At 47.3% G+C, this 17,596-nt stretch overlaps 1 protein-coding gene across 1 annotated transcript in view; it reads right to left on the bottom strand.

The window, feature by feature from the left end:
* The window catches only part of LOC137322210 (dynein axonemal heavy chain 8-like), a 1,468,904-nt gene that overhangs the window by 785,527 nt on the left and 665,781 nt on the right, over positions 1–17,596 (bottom strand). The window contains exon 40 of the mRNA XM_067985326.1: positions 941–1,043. Coding sequence (XP_067841427.1) covers positions 941–1,043 — 103 coding nt within the window. The remainder of the gene's footprint in view (positions 1–940; positions 1,044–17,596) is intronic.

Here is a 17,596-nt window from a genome sequence, read left to right on the forward strand (position 1 = left end):
GGCATTCCGTTCTCTCTCTCTTTCGACGTCGTCTCTACGTCCCTGATGTAGGTTCTTCCATTTCCGCGATGGTTGGTCTCCAGAGTCTTCGCTCTGGCTCCACGCCCCAGATTCTTAATTCTTATTCTGAATCTTATCTCTTCAAGCTGTGCTGTCTTTCTCTCCCGTTGGTTTAGGCTTGCTCGCCTATTCTGTGTCTTCTCCTCATTGGCTCTGTCCCAAGGACTTAGGTAGCATTACCACATTACTTATTTTCTAAATAAGGAGTTGTGTCTTATCACATCTCCTTTGTCTTTCACAAAACTTAGCTAATTCAAACCGGTTCCAGCCACTTCAGGCCAGCGACTGAACTCAGGTTACTTCAGTTCAAAAGTTGCTTTTGCCTGTGTGTCAGCAGTTCGGAATAAAGTCAGTAGTTTCTGCAGCCCCTGGCCAACACACTTTAAATCAGCGTTGCACACTGATTGCACGCATTTTCTCCCTAGTTTACACGCTTCCAGCGTTCGGTATTTGTGCATGCGTTAACTCCTATCTCCTAAACCATGATGGCGTCTGGCTCACGTCATGCAGGAAATGTGCGCACATCCAGTCAGAGAACCCATGTAGCGCCAAAACAATAGGCGCTACACGGCCCAATTTAGTGCCCACAACCTCGGAGTTCACTAGTTCAGTACCATAACCAGTAAGCTACCATATATACCCTCATACATAATAATAATGAGAGATTGGTATTTGGAACATCGAAAAGTGGCAAATCAGGATAGGGTAGAGCAGATTATACTTTCTGCTTGCTAGTTTTTAAATTTGCATGCCTGAACTTTTCCATGGCAATTACAAAAGAGCTGCAAAGGTTACAAATAATATTTAATGCATCAATTTTTGTTGTTTCCTGGTTTTTTCTTTGACTTGTGAACATGTTATAAAAACTACTCAAACAAACCTGGATGGTGTGCGAATCACTAGCTTGTCCAAGGATTTCCAGTAAAGCTGGATCAGAGACAAAGAAGAATCTAGGAAACAGCAACCTTTTCTTTTCCAAATATCTGCCAAAAATATTAATGTTAAAACATATAAGCAAATCATAGAATCATCATAGAATCATAGAAGTTACAACATGGAAACAGGCCCTTCGGCCCAACATGTCCATGTCGCCCAGTTTATACCACTAAGCTAGTCCCAATTGCCTGCACTTGGCCCATATCCCTCTATACCCATCTTACCCATGTAACTGTCCAAATGCTTTTTAAAAGACAAAATTGTACCCGCCTCTACTACTGCCTCTGGCAGCTCGTTCCAGACACCCACCACCCTTTGAGTGAAAAAATTGCCCCTCTGGACCCTTTTGTATCTCTCCCCTCTCACCTTAAATCTATGCCCCCTCGTTATAGACTCCCCTACCTTTGGGAAAAGATTTTGACTATCTACCTTATCTATGCACCTCATTATTTTATAGACTTCTATAAGATCACCCCTTAACCCCCTACTCTCCAGGGAAAAAAGTCCCAGTCTGTCTAACCTCTCCCTATAAGTCAAACCATCAAGTCCCGGTAGCATCCTAGTAAATCTTTTCTGCACTCTTTCTAGTTTAATAATATCCTTTCTATAATAGGGTGACCAGAACTGTACACAGTACTCCAAGTGTGGCCTCACCAATGCCCTGTACAACTTCAACAAGACATCCCAACTCCTGCATTCAATGTTCTGACCAATGAAACCAAGCATGCCGAATGCCTTCTTCACCACCCTATCCACCTGTGACTCCACTTTCAAGGAGCTATGAACCTGTACTCCTAGATCTCTTTGTTCTATAACTCTCCCCAACGCCCTACCATTAACGGAATAGGTCCTGGCCCGATTCGATCTACCAAAATGCATCACCTCACATTTATCTAAATTAAACTCCATCTGCCATTCATCGGCCCATCTCTGAGAACATTTTCTAACTCCAATTTTCCTATACTTGCCAATTTTGTTTATTATAATTAGTAGCAGATCTACAGGTCCTCTCCAACCAGGGGAGTTGTTAATGGTGAATCAGAGAATATGCTAGGTGCAACATCCAAAGTGTAATTGCTAAAGTGTGGCAGAAGGCAAGTGTGATGTTAATAGTAAGTGCCACACCACACTCAAGACTTTTTAATATATTACTAGATCTCCCATGGCTTTGCCTATGACACGTCATCTCTTCTCGCACTGTTAGATATCAACCATGGCTCAGTGGTAGCATTTGTGTTTCTCTGTCTACCTTCTAGGTTTGTGTTTTTTTATTCTTTCTGATATCCTGTGTCCAATGATATTGATTACCATTAGTGTTTGTCTGCATCTTTCCCGTTGAGTTCTTTCACTGGCTTTTGCTTTTTTCAGTCAATCTACTTTTTCTCTCTTTGTATGTCTGATTTCTGTCTTAACTAATATGTGTCCACTGACCTGTCACTTTCTTTTTGCTAACTCTCCCCCAAGTCACTTACAACTGCATTCTTGAATTCCCAAATGCCGAGCCTTTGGCCCTCCAAAATAAAACCTCTGCAGCTGTTAATTTGCTTAACCATTCCCTCACCTCCACATTCAATGTCCTTGTCCCCATCAAAATCTTCACTGTCTCCCATCCTTGATGTTCCCCTTGGCATGGCCCCAATTTTTGCTTCTACATGTCCACAGGGTACAAACAAAGAATTACAAAGAATCTACAGCACAGAAACACGCCATTCGGCCCAACTGGTCTATGCCAGTGTTTATGCTCCACACGAGCCTCCTCCCTCCCTATTTCATCTCACCCTATCACCATATCCTTCTATTCTTTTCTCCCATGTGTGCTTATCTAGCTCCCCCTTAAATGCATCTATGCTATTCGCCTCAACTACTCCTTGTGGTAGCAAGTTCCACATTCTCACCATTCTCCTGAATTCCCAATTGGATTTAATAGTTACAATCTTATGAACATGATTATATCTGGCATAGAACTGGCTCTTACATCGCCAGTTCTGGTTGGATGACATAAACCCTGAGCGAAGTTTCTGATCCTTCCTTAAATCCCTCCTTAAAACCCAACTCTTTGACCAAGATTTTAGTCACCCCTCCTAATGTCTACTTTTTTGGCTTGATGGCAATTTCTGTCTGTTTATGCTTCTGTGAAGTGCCTAAAGATGTTTTTCTAAGTTAATGCCATTGTAAGATTCTCAAAATTCACAGAACCCCCAAAACTCGGAGAAAAACCCTAAAAAACCCCGAGTATGGGAAAACTTTGGCCATTGACTGAAATCCTAAGATGGAAGGATAGGTGAGAGGTCACCAGATGAATCCACAACACACACATGGAATGTGGGAGAAATACTGCTTCAGACATGTCTCTGTTTTAATGCAAAACCTACAGCAGGTGGTCGACACTTGGCACTAATTCAATAGGCAGTCAGCCATTGAAAGAGGCAACTGCTCCAGACATGGTGGGGCCATGCCTTTGTTTTAAAGCAAAACCCATCAACACCTAGGACGTTGGATACAAAAGGAAGCCTTGTGTGACAAGCTCTAAAAATCGGAATGAACAATGACCCATCGGGAGAAGCAATTGCAACATGATGAGGGACCATCAAAAAGCCATCAAAGATTCTTAAGAACTTTGTAAGAACTGTTTAAACAGACATGAAGTGCTTTTGTTTTTAAAAGTGAGGAAGACCATTGTAAGAGGGGGACACAAAAGTGGAAATGGAAAACCGCTCTCTCGCTCTCTCTCTGGCTCTTGCTGGCTGTTGTGTTCTGCTTGTCTTGTTCTGCCTGACTCTGGAAGGAAGGGCAGCTTCCAGCGAACAACAAGGAGAGCAGTACGACAGGGAAGGTCAGCAGCTCGAGAAGCAGGCCGACACACAAGAAGAAATCAGAGTAACAGCCCCAGTGACCATCAGACACCTCGCGGCAACAAGGGCCTTACGAAACAACCAACCGGGTAATATTGAGCCACCGCGACCAAAGAAAACCAACTTGGGAGAAAACCGAAGATCCGTAAAGTTTCCACTCTATAATCTATTTCTGACTTACCTCTGGGTGAATTACTGTCAAAGATTCGTTTGGTGAGCATTATCTCTGGCCCTTTAGAGTCCAACCTAGCTAGTACAGTGGGATTGGGAGGGGTGAGATATCTTTCTACTGTAATTTCCCTCGTGTGTACCGAAGTGTTCCCCATTTTATTAGAGTGTTAAGATTGTGTTGTATTTTCTCTCTTGAATAAAGGTCAAAGTTTCTTGCACCAAAACCAGTTGTCTGCTGCACTTTGTCACAACCCCCAAATAAGTCCAAGGTCTAGAACCCAGGGAGTGGGAGCGATTCGGACCGCTCAGAAGTCAGAGGTGAAGCTGACACACACCACCACCTCCAACATAATGGTGACCCAGATGAGACCTTGGCAAAAGGGATGTGATGCCATGGACACTGATTTGGAAGAGAGAACTGTAATGGAAGAGAGGATTTCAAATTATGTGTTCAGTAAGGTGAACATGGGAAAAAAATGGGTCACTAATCTGTTAAAGGCTGGGCGCCCGGTAGATGCTGCAGCTAAATGGACAGAAGGGAAGGATCATAAAAAATCCATAGAAAAGGCAGTCTGGCTGATTTGCTTCAAGAAACAGATCCAGCTTTTGGACATGTTAGCGTAAAATTTGGGCTGTTGGGTTAAAGGCAAAGATGAAGTGACTATTGGGTACATGGCGGTGGTCATTACCCTAAAACCACACCGAAATGCGCTTTGTGTAGATTAGACTAACCCTAATTAAAGCTTAAACATAACACTTGACTACTAACAAAATGGACACTACTAAACAAAATGGATTCTGTGACTGTGGGAAAGACAGTTAAAAGTGTTGAGTTTGTATATTCCAAAACTGACTTACAGTCTGGGAATACAAAAGACATTTCACAACGAACTGATAAAACTATAGAACCAGACTGCGTGAAACAAAGGCATACTGTCTTAAGGTGATAACAGTTGTTTTAATATGATTGGTTAATGTGTAAACAGTCCGTTGTTGCTGTGCGGGCTTAATTGGTTAATGTGTGTAATCAAGATTAAGGATGTAAAAGCTACTGAAAATCTGTATTTCAAAGGTACAAAAAAGCATGACAACCATTTTGAAGTTGAGAAGAGTAACTGCGTACACTACAGAGTGTCCAGTTCTTCTCCCAAAGTACTTTGTCCAATAAACTGCATGTTGAATCTTTAAGTCTGACTCCGAGTGGTGATTTTTCCCACAACAGACAGGCTCGTTGAAGCACAGGCAGCTGAGATTCGGGAGTCAGCCCTGGAAATTCAAACAAAGGCCCTAGCAGGGGAGAAGTTACTGTTAGCATTGCAGGCTCTGAACCAGGAAAGGGTGCAGTTAGTGGGGGAGCATAAGACCCAGCAGGAATATTTACAGTGTCAGGTCACCGAGGCCAAGATCAATGAGCTGAGGTTGCGGGAAAAGAATGCCAGCCTAGCAAGACAAGTAAGAGAGCAGGAGGAGAAAGTAAAAGACTTACAGGCAGCCTATAAGATAGTGAGTGCACAGGGGTTTGAGGATGCAGACCATGGCCCCTGTCAGAAGCAGATAGAGAGTGTCTGAACATTGATCTAAGGACGGCAAAAGGCATGCTGTGCCTCATAAGCCCGAGGGCAGCCCAGGTCGACTTCACAGAGAACCTGGGAAGGATGGTTCAGACACCACAGGTAGTGCAAAGGGACGACCAGGAGCAGGAGGGCCCATGACCACCACCCGTAGCGCCAAGCTTTAGTGAAATCTGGCAGGAGTGGGGGGGTGGAATTAGGGGCAGAAGCTGAGGAGGAAAATCCCCAGCAAGAGAGGCTGGAACCGGGGCCGATGTGCCCGGCCCAGCAGCAAAGGTTCGGCCCGCCCGCTGATAACGGGGATGAGGGACCCCTTCAAAACCAGTTCGTAGTTCCCCATGGCACCCAACAGCTTAGGGTCACGGTAAGCCATTTAACTAAACTTGTGGCAAATGGGGATCCCTCGGTCCACTTCAGGGAAGTGGAACAAGCAGCAAGCATCAACGAGTGCAATGATGCTGAACAGGCCAAAATGCTGCTATTCTTCCTGGAGAGTAAGCTCTTCCAGTCCCTCTCTGACCAATGTAAGATGGGACAGTGTGATTAAGGGGAGCTCAAGGAGGAAGTTCTTGAGGCCATGGGGGTGAATGAGGGAAGTCCTTTCTCCCGGGTGGAAAAAAACAGTGCAGCTCGTAGGAGAAACCCCGCAGGCTTTTGCAGACAGGTTGTGGCCGGTGTATAGGAGCACATGCAGTGGGACGCCTAACCGGGCTAACCTGGACCAGGATCAGCGGGCCCACTGGCTCCGTTGCCTGGTGGCAAACAGCTTGCCACAGGTCAGGGCCGCGGCAGGAATGTGGTTTGACCCAAAGAATCCCATGACTACCGAACTCACAGCAATCAGACAATTGACCATAGCTTACCGTAATGGTAAAGGAACTGATACACACCCACCTAAAGGGAAGGTGTATGAAATGAAACCCGACCAGGGTAGGAAGAAGTAGCATCAGGAAGGGAATAACTCTTCCAGCACAAAGCTCAACTGTTATGGGTGTGGGAAGGATGGACACTGGAGGAAGGAGTGTAAGAATCCTTGGAAAGATAACAAGGGAAAGAATTCCTCAACCCCAACCCCGCCACGGTCGAGTCATTTTTGGACACCATGAGAACCCTATTGACTGGCCCCGGGAAGGTAGCAGCCACCACCAGCGCTCTGACCCCATCAGCCCCATCTAACCCACAACCCTGACGAGAGCCAGTGCAGCCTGTTTACCTGTGTTCCCTTACCTACGACTTATGGAAGAGACCCCTCGTTGAGAAGAGGTAAAGGGGACCTTTCTGTTGGATATGGGAGCATGTACCGTGATCCATTCAGCTAACCCCACCACCTCACCTCTATCTAACGGGGTCCCATACAGTCTGTCAGGATTCACAGGTAAAGAACAGGCTGGCTCATTTTCCATCCTGCTGACCATTCGTTTAGGAACACTCCCCCTTAATGGACCTGTATCCTCATGAACTGGGAAGTGGAGGGTGGAAAAGGGTTCCTGGGAGCCGACTTTATTGTAGGCCACGGGATCCTAGTGGATTTGAGGAATCACTGCCTGTGGGGGGCAAATACAGGAAAGGAAGGCGGACTAGTAGTCCGCCATGTGCATCATGAAGCCTAAAGAGGGTTATAACCTCGAACTCATGGTCAGTAATACCCCAAGGAAGTTCCAGGCATTTGTGCGAGCCCACCTAGCCACATTTGCCACACACAAACACGACTGTGGGAGGGTCAACGGGTTCGAGGTCAGTGTAGATGGGGACCCTATGGCCCGATCACAAAAGCAATATAACTTCCCCAGGGAAGCGGAGCCAGACATGGAAGCAGCCATGTCCTCCTTAGTGCAACAGGGGGTCCTGAGACCGATAACCACCTACGTGAACTCTCCACTGTGGCCGGTTAGAAAACCGGACAACTCCTGGAGGGCCACAGTGGACAATCGGGTGCTCAACAGTAACATCCCAGCCTGTGCACCCACGGTAGCAGCAGTTGCCGACCTGATAGGAAGTATCCCAGCATCCACGACCACTTTCACAGTGCTGGATATCTCCAACGGGTTTTGGTCCATCCCTTTAAGGAGAGAGGATCAGTACAAGTTTGCCTTTACCTTTAAAGGGCAACAGTGCACCTGGAACTGTCTGCCTCAGGGCTTCCACAATAGCTCCAGCATTTTCCACCAATGCATGGCAAACAGTTTAAAGGGCTTCAGCCAGCCCAGGCAGCTGGTACAATACGTGGATGACCTGCTCCTATTCACCGATTCGAGAGAGGAGCATGGCCCACTTCTGGCCGAACTGCTGGAACTGCTTGGGCAAGAAGGTTTTAAAGTGAACCCAAAGAAAGTGCAGATCGGCCAGCAGGAGGTGAAATTCCTGGGCCTGACAATACGCGCTGGGGAAAGGGCCATAGATAAAGCTAGAAGGGAAGCAGTACAGGAGTTACCAGTCACCCAACACAGTCACGGGAGTGAGATCGTTTCTAGGGCTAACCGGGGACTCCAGAGACTTCATTGAGGACTATGCGGCCACAGCAGCCCCTCTGCTCCGACTCCTGCATAAGGGAGTGGAGTGGGTTTGGGATGAGGGGTGCCAGGCAGCATTTTTCAGGCTCAAGAAAGATCTGCAGACCGCACCAGCTCTTGGGGCCATAGATGGAGGGAAAGAGTTCTTCCTGGAGGAAGCAGCCAGCGGGGATAGTCTGAGTGCTGTGCTGCTCCAAAAGCGGCATGGCAAGCTGAGACCGGTGGTCTACTCCTCCAGGATACTCACAGATGTGGAGAAGAGCTACTCCAATTGTGAAAGGCACCTCTTGGCCACACATTGGGCTGTGAAAAGATCGCTGATCTTCACAGGCACCTCTCCCATCACCCTCCTCACCCATCACACGCCCACCCACTCTTTACAATCTATATTAACGATTTGGAGGAGGGGACCGATTGTAACATGTCAAAGTTTGCAGATGATACAAAGATGGGAGGGAAAGTAGAGAGTGAGGAGGACATAAAAAACCTACAAGGGGATACAGACAGGCTGGGTGAGTGGGCGGAGATTTGGCAGATGCAATACAATATTGGAAAATGTGAGGTTATGCACTTTGGCAGGAAAAATCAGAGAGCAAGTTATCTTAATGGCAAGAAACTGGAAAGTACTGCAGTACAAAGGGATCTGGGGATCAAAGTGCAAGAAAATCAATAAGTTAGTATGCAAGTGCAGCAGGTGATCAAGAAGGCCAATGGAATGTTGGCTTTTATTGCTAGGGGGATAGAATATAAAAACAAGGAGGTATTGCTGCAGTTATATAAGGTATTGGTGAGACCGCACCTGGAATACTGCATACAGTTTTGGTTTCCATACTTAAGAAAAGACATACTTGCTCTCGAGGCAGTACAAAGAAGGTTCACTCGGTTAATCCCGGGGATGAGCGGGTGGACATATGAGGAGAGGTTGAGTCGATTGGGACTCTACTCATTGGAGTTCAGAAGAATGAGAGGCGATCTTATTGAAACATATAAGATTGTGACGGGGCTTGATCGAGTGGATGAGGTAAGGATGTTCCCAAAGATGGGTGAAACTAGAACTAGGGGGCATAATCTTAGAATAAGGGGCTGCTCTTTCAAAACTGAGATGAGGAGAAACTTCTTCACTCAGAGGGTGGTAGGTCTGTGGAATTTGCTGCCCCAGGAAGCTGTGGAAGCTACATCATTAGATAAATTTAAAACAGAAATAGACAGTTTCCTAGAAGTAAAGGGAATTAGGGGTTATGGGGAGCGGGCAGGAAATTGGACATGAAGCTGAGTTCGGATCGGTCAATGCCCTGTGGGTGGCGGAGAGGGCCCAGGGGCTATGTGGCCGGGTCCTGCTCCGACTTCTTGTGTTCTTTAGATTTGTGGTTGGGATCAGATCAGCCATGATCTTATTGAATGGCGGAGCAGGCTCGAGGGGCCGATTGGCCTACTCCTGCTCCAATTTCTTATGTTGTTATGTTCTTATGTACTTCTTATGTTCTTTAGATTTGAGGTTAGGATCAGATCAGCCATGATCTTATTGAATGGCGGAGCAGGCTCGAGGGGCCGATTGGCCTACTCCTGCTCCTATTTCTTATGTTCTTATGTTTTTATGCTCCAGGACGGGAGAATCAAGGATGGGACAGTGAGCAGTGCCCGCATTGCTCGCTGGACCCTGCTTCTCTCACAGATGGACCTGAAAGTAAAAGGGCTCTGTGAGCCAAAGCTCACAGCTAACCTGGTATATCCTGGAACAGCCCACCGGTGTTCCATTGAAGGGGTTTGGGAAGTAAACATAGGTTTACGGGCCGGGATACACCCCACAGGCCGTGAAATCTATGTGGGTGGCTCCAGCACAGTATCTGCTGGTGAGCGAATAACGGGGTGTGGAGTTTATGACCAGCGGCAAACCTTGCCCTGGCAATTAAGCTCCCCAGCACCATGAGCGCCCAGCAGGCTGAACTGTCCGCGGTAGTGTACGTGGTTACACACCCCGAGATCTTCCCCACCCCATATACGATTTGCTCGGACAGCATGTTCACATGCAATTCGTGTACGGAGTACCTGGCCATCTGGTCCCGCCGCGGATACACCTCCGCTGACGGGAGACCCCCTCACAGTGAAACCCTTGCTGGAGAAAATCTTAGCAGCAGTTGGGGAGGAAGGGGAGGGTTTCATCCATAAGGTGAAAGCCCATTCCTCCGCAGAACCCCGGAGTGAGGGCAACCGGCAGTCCGACGTGCTAGCTAAGGAAGGTGTCCGCACAGGCACTTTCTGGGACCCATATGGGTCCCGTCCTATAGCAGCAGTCACGGATAGGAATGGGGCACAGGGGAGTGCAGGGGTAGCTTTAACCCCGGACCTTAAGACGATCCAAACCCAAGACCCTGTCCTCAAGGCAGTCCTCAGTGCAGTGGCAGAAGGGAAAAGGGTAGAGGGCCCTTACAGCACAGCAGCCCTCTCTGTGAAGAAAGGCATGCTGTTTAAGGGAGAGCAATGGGTAGTACCGCAGCAGCACAGGAGGGAATTCCTTCAACTGGCCCATGAGGGTCCAGGAGCGGGGCATCCCGGGCCTGAGACCACCTGGCAGCGGGTGGAACAGGCAGGATGGTGGCCAGGACTCAGGGAAGATGTCCGCGAGTTCTGTGCCAGCTGTCTGGTGTGTGCTGCTAACAACCATGACCCCCACAAAAGGAAGGTACCAATGGGACACATCAGGAAGGTAGAGGGACCATGGCAGTCCATATAGGTCACCGCCCAGGGAGACTATAAGTACGCCTAGTCCTGGTGGGTGTGTTCACAAAGTGAGTAGAAGCCTTCCCCTGCCGAACAGCCACAGCTCTGAGTACAGCCAGGATCCTGGTCAGGGAGGTGGTCTCATGATGGTGGCTACCACAGTACGTGGAGTCCGACCAAGGGAGCCACTTTACCGGGCAGGTCATGCAGAATACCCTTATGATACTCGGCATAGAGGGGAAATAGCACGTTGCACACAACCCACAGTCCTCAGGGATTGTAGTGAGGATGAACAGAACCTTGAAAGAAAGGCTGAGGAAAGAGACGGTAGACTCACCTAGAAAGTGGGTAGAAGTCTTACTGTTGGTCCCAATGGGGATCCGAGCCAGCCATTCAAAAAGCACGGGGTATTCCCCACATGAGCTCATGACTGGTAGGGTTATGCGAACCCCCACCCATGTGCTAGCCCCGGTGCTCACGGAGGGTCAGCTCAGAGAGGTGAACCGGGACAGCTTCGTCAGGAATCTGTTTGAACACCTTAAACAGGTTCACTGGCAGGCTGCTCGCAACGTGGGAAAACAGCATCGGAGTAACCGACTGCTGTTAGAACCCCGTACACACCACGAGTGGGAGATAGGGGATCAGGTTATGGTTCGGAATTTTGCTCGGGTCGGCAGTCCAGAACCATTATACATGGGGCCCTACAGCATTGTAGATAAGGCAAGCCCCATGGTATACGCCAGAAAGCTGCCTCGGCGCACCAAATGGTTCCACATTAACCAATGTAAGTTATTTAAATCCGAGAGAAGGGAACAGCCAGTTGGGGCAAGGTCTGAGGATAAAAATCCTCAGCCTGCAGCAGGAGCAAACTCACAGACTGCACAAGCAGGTGCAGTGGCTTGTTTTAAGGGAAGAGCTATCCCACCCACCGTTTGGGACACTCCCCGGCTCATCTGGGACTCAGACGAGGTGGGACCTGAGGGCAGAGAGTTTAGAAGAGGTACAGCCTGAGGATAGAAATCTCCAGCCAGCGGCAGTGGAGATTCCACAGACCGCACAAGAGGGGACAGTGGCTCGGGTTGAAGACCCACCAGCCAGAAAACTCCCACCAGCCAGAGTCCCTAGAAAGTCCCCACGAACGCCATGGCCAAAGAAACCGTGGTCACCGGCTCCCCAGTTTAAAAGGGCAGTCTCTCAAGTCAGAGATCGATCTGAGGACAGAGGTCCCCAGCCAGCGGCCGCAGGCTGCAAGGGACCAAAGGTACAGGACAGGGCGGCCACAACGAAGGGAGTAGTGTGCTGTAGCCCGAACAGGGATTAGCCTGGCCACCCGGGGACGGGCGGCGGATGTACATAGCTTCTGTTATTAAATTTTGAGATTGTTAAGTTGGGGTGTTTTTGATAAATTTTAAATCAGGTGGCTGGTAGTTTAAGTATTATTGTTTCCCGTGTATTATTTTTCTCTGTATGTACCGTATTTTCCAAGTGGTGCAGGGGTGTTGGACCCCCTCCGTGCTTGGATATGAATGTAACTGAATTCTTACCTGTGTCTGCATCTGAACACTACACCTAAAGGGGAATGTATGTTTTGGGTCTCAGATAGGTAAACTACAGGGGAAGGTTGGCTCTCGAGGATCGAGAATTTTTGCTGGCATGATACTTGAAGCAAGGTTAAAGTATCACAGGGAGGGAGTGTAAGATTCTCAAAATTCACAGATCCCCAAAACTCGAAGAAAAACCCTAAAGAAATTCACCTTTTCCCTGAGTATGGAAAAACTTTGGCCATTGACTGAAATCCTAAGATGGAAGGATAGGTGAGAGGTCACCAGACGAATCCACAACACACACATGGAATGTGGGAGAATTACTGCTTCAGACATGTCTTTGTTTTAATTCAAAACCTACAGCAGGTGGTCGACACTCACAGGCCATTGAAAGAGATAACTGCTCCAGACATGGTGGGGCCATGCCTTTGTTTTAAAGCAAAACCCATCGACACCTAGGACGTTGGATACAAAAGGAAGCCTTGTGTGACAAGCTCTAAAAATTGGAATTAACAATGACCCGAGAGAAGCAATTGCAACATGATGAGGGACCATCAAAAAGCCAACAGATTCTTAAGGACTTTGTAAGAACTGTTTAAACAGACATGAAGTGTTTTTTTCTAAAGTGACGAAGACCATTTTTAAGAGGGGGATATAGAAACTCGAAACCTCACTCTCTCTCTCTCTCTCTCTGGCTCTTGTTGGCTGTTGTGTTCTGCTTGTCTTGTTCTGCCTGTCTCTGGAAGGAAAGCAGCTTCCGGTGAAGCCAACGAACACTATGTGAGAGAACCGGTCAGCAGACCTGCAAGGGCAAAGGATTGTTCAACAGCTCGGGAGGCGACAGTTTAACAAGGCGAGGGGGCAACAGGAAAAGCAGTTCGACAAGGAAGGTCAGCAGCTCTTGAAGCAGGCCGACACACAAGAAGAAACCAGAGCAACAGCCCCAGCGACCATCAGACAAGGGCCTTACGAAACAACCAGCTGAATATTACCACCAACCAACCGGGTAATATTGGGCCACTGCGACCAAAGAAAACCAACTCGGGAGAAAACCGAAGATCCGCAAAGTTTCCACTCTACAATCTATTTCTGACTTACCTCTGGGTGAATTACTGTCAAGGTTTCGTTTGGTGAGCATTATCTCTGGCCCTTTAGAGTCCAACTTAGCTAGTGCAGTGGGATTGGGAGGGGTGAGGTATCTTTCCACTGTAATTTCCCTCGTGTGTACCGAAGTGTTCCCCATTTTATTGGAGTGTTAAGATTGTTGTGTTGTATTTTCTCTCTTGAATAAAGGTCAAAGTTTCTTGCACCAAAACCAGTTGTCTGCTGCACTTTGTCACAACCCCCAAATAAGTCCAAGATCTAGAGCCCAGGGAGTGGGAGCGATTCGGACCGCTCAGAAGTCAGAGGTGAAGCTGACACATACCACCACCCCCTACACATCCTGGGGGTCACCATTGACCAGAAACTTAACTGGACCAGCCACATAAATGCTGTGGCTACTGGAACAGGTCAGAGGCTGAGTATTCTGTGGCCCACCCCGACACCCCAAAGCCTCTCCGCCACCAAGAAGACACAACTCAGGAGTGTGATGGAGTACTCTCCACTTGCCTGAATGAATGCAGCTGCAACAACACTCAAGTCGTTCGACACAGTCCAGGACAAAGCAGTCTGCTTCATTGGCACCTCATCCACTAGCCTATTGTTATACAAGATAAGGGCAATTACATTCGCACGGAGAGAGGATTGGTTAATGGATAGAAAACAGAGAGTTGGAATAAACAGGTCATTTTCAGGTTGGCGGGCTGTAACAAGGTGGGTGCCGCAAGGATTGGTGCTTGGGCCTTAGCTATTTGCAATCTATATTAATGATATAGGGATGAAGGGACCGAGTGTAATGTATCAAAGTTTGCTGACGATACAAAGCTATGTGGGAAAGTGAGCTGTGAGAAGTACACAAAGAGGCTGCAAAGGGATATAGACAGATTAAGTGAGTGGGCAAGAAGGTGGCAGATGGAGTATAATATGGGGAATCATAGAAAATTTACGGCACAGAATGAGGCCATTTGGCCCATCGTGACCACGCCAGCCGAAAATGAGCCACCCAGCCTAATCCCACTTTCCAGCACTTGGTCCGTAGCCTTGTAGGTTATGGCACGTCAAGTGCATACCCAAGTACTTTTCAAATGTGATGAGGGTTTCTGCCTCTACCACCCTTTCAGGCAGTGAGTTCCAGACCCCCACCCCCATCTGGGTGAAAAAAGATTTCCTCAGCTCCTGTCTAATCCTTCTACCAATCAATTTAAATTTATGCCCCCTGGTTATTGATCTCTCTGCTAAGGGAAATAGGTCCTTCCTACCTTAAATGTAAGGTTATTCACTTTGGTAGGAAGAATAGAAAAACAGAGTATTTTTTAAAATGATGAGAAACTATTAAATGTTGGTGTTCAGAGGGATTTGGGTGTCCTTGTACACGAAACTCAGAATGTTAACATGCAGAAGAGCAAGCAATTAGGAAGGCAAATGGTATGTTGGCCTTCATTGTACGGGGGTTGGAGTACAAGAGTAAGGAAGTCTTGCTGCAATTGTACAGGGCTTTGGCGAGACCACACCTGGAGTATTGTATACAGTTTTGGTCTTTTTACCTCAGGAAGGATATACTTGCTTTAGAGGCGGTGCAACAAAGGTTCACTAGATTGATTCCTGGGATAAGTGTGTTGTCCTATGAGGACAGCTTGAGTAGAATGGGCCTATACTCTCTGGAATTTAGAATCATGAGAGGTGATGTCATTGAAACATAGAAGATTTTGAGGGGGCTTGACAGGGTAGATGCTGAGAGGCTGTTTCCCCTGGCTGGAGAATCAAGAACTAGGGGGCATCGTCTCAGGATAAGGGGTTGGCCATTTAAGGCTGAGATGAGGAAAAATTTCTTCACTCAGATGGTTGTGAATCTTTGGAATTCTTTACCCCAGGAGGCTGTGGATGCTCAGTCATTGATTATATTCAAGACTGAGATCGATAGATTTTTAGACTCTAAGGGAATCAAGGGATTGGGCGGGAAAGTGGAATTGAGGTCAAAGATGCTGATCCCATGATCTCATTGAATGGTGGAGCATTGGAGGCAGTTCAGAGAAAGTTCACTTGGTTGATTCCGGGTATGGAAGGGTTGTCTTATGAGGAAAGATTGAACAGGTTGGGTCTATACTCATTAGAGTTTAGAAGAATGAGAGGAGATCTTATTGAAACATACAAGATTCTGAGGGGACTCGATATGGTAGATGCTGAGAGGATGTTACTCCTCATGGGGGAATCTAAAACTAGGGGACATAGTCTCAGAATAAGGGGTCGCCCGTTTAAGATGGAAATGAGGAGGAATTTCTTCACCCAGAGAGTCATGGATCTTTGGAATTCTTTACCCCAAAAAGCTGTGGAGGTTGAGTCATTGCATACATTCAAGGCTGAGTTAGACAAATTTTTGATCAGCAAGAGAGTCAAAGGATATGGGGAAAAGGCAGGAAAGTGCAGTTGAGGTAAAAATCAGATCAGCCACGATCTCACTGAATGGCGGAACAGGCTCGAGGGGCCGAATGGCCTACTCCTGCTCTTATCTCTTATGGTCTTATGAGCAGGCTCGAGTGGCCGCATGGTCTTCTCCTGCTCCTATTTCTTATGTTCTAAACATTCACGTCCTCCACCACTGGTGTAACATGGCTGAAGTGTGCACTATTTACAGAATGTACTGCAGCAACTCGACAAGACTTCTTCGGCAATATCATCCAAACCCGCGACCTCCAACACCTAGAGGGACAAGGGCAGCAGGTGCATGGGAACATCACCACCTATCTTCCTCACACACCATCTTGACTTGAACATATATCATCGTTTCTTCATCGCTGCTGTCAAAATCCTAGCACTGCCTATCTAACAGCATTGTGGGAGTGCCTCTTCCACATGGATTGAAGCAGTTCAAGAAGAAGGTCTACCATCACCTTCTCAGGGCAATAACTGCCAGTCTGGCTAGCAATGCCCACATCCGGAGAATTAATAGAAAAAAGAAAAATAAATACAAAGCAAAACTTGAAAAATGAGTGTTGTTTTCATTCGAACAGAAAAGATTACAGGGTAATTTGATAAAGGTGCTTAAAATTATGAAGGGGTGGGACAGAGTAGATAGAAACTGGCTGTTTCCAGTGATTGAGAGGTCTCGAAAAGAAGGCACATAGATATAAGATTACATGTAACAGATTTATTTCTGAAAGCAGAAGAAACTTTTTACATGGAGCATTATGATATTGTGAAATGCACAGAGTTAGTGATTGAAGCAGAGACCACAATGGTAATTTTAACTCCCGGGCAGGAAAGTGGCTTAGCGAGCAGCCTGCCTGTTTGGAAGAGGCAGCGGGAGGTCCAACTGATTTTATCAGCCAAGCCTCATTAACATCCGCTGGCTGACTTCCTGTCCAAAATGTGAGGGAAGTCCAGAGAAGCAGCGAAAAGTTGTCGGCCCAAATGCCACCCGCTGGGCTCAAGGTAAGTGCAGGGAAGGGGGTGATGGGGATTCAGGAGCGGTCAGTGGTTCACGAAGGGGATGAGAGTTCGGGGCAGAGGAGGCCTACATGTTCCTCACAGGGCCCGTAGGAGCACTTCTGCCACACACATTCCTGCCATTAGTACTCGGCACGGGAACAGCCTAACCAGCAGTCCTTAAAGTCACTGCAGGCTGTTCAAAAATTCTGTTTCTTTAAAATATTTTGTAGGCGGCCCAAGAATCTTCCTACTCAGCAAGGGCCCCTCCCTGCTACCTCCCATGATTGCCACCCACTCAGTTAATATTTCCGACTGGCTCCATGTCGGAGCCACCGGATTTCCTGCCTCCCCTAATAGCAACCTGCCTGTGAGCACTGGTTTAGTACTCACAGCTCACCCACCATTCATGTTGAGGCCTGATCATTAGGTGAGTGACAGATGATATGATGGTGCCGCCAGCCCGATGTCCACACAAAGTTAAAATCGACCCCCATACGTTCACTTTAATGTGGTCTGTGACAAGCATTTTTTGTCTGTTCATTCATCAACTGTTTTTTTGATTACAGTATACACACCAAACAGTTGGCTATTTCTGCAAGGTACAGGGTTACACAGTTCAGTCTAGCAGGCCAAAGTCAATTAATATGCATTTTAGTTTTGGATTCTGACACTAAAAAAAGGGAGTTTAATATGCTATCATCAACTGA

The sequence above is a fragment of the Heptranchias perlo genome, chromosome 5, assembly GCF_035084215.1.
Source record: "Heptranchias perlo isolate sHepPer1 chromosome 5, sHepPer1.hap1, whole genome shotgun sequence".
NCBI lineage: Eukaryota > Metazoa > Chordata > Chondrichthyes > Hexanchiformes > Hexanchidae > Heptranchias > Heptranchias perlo.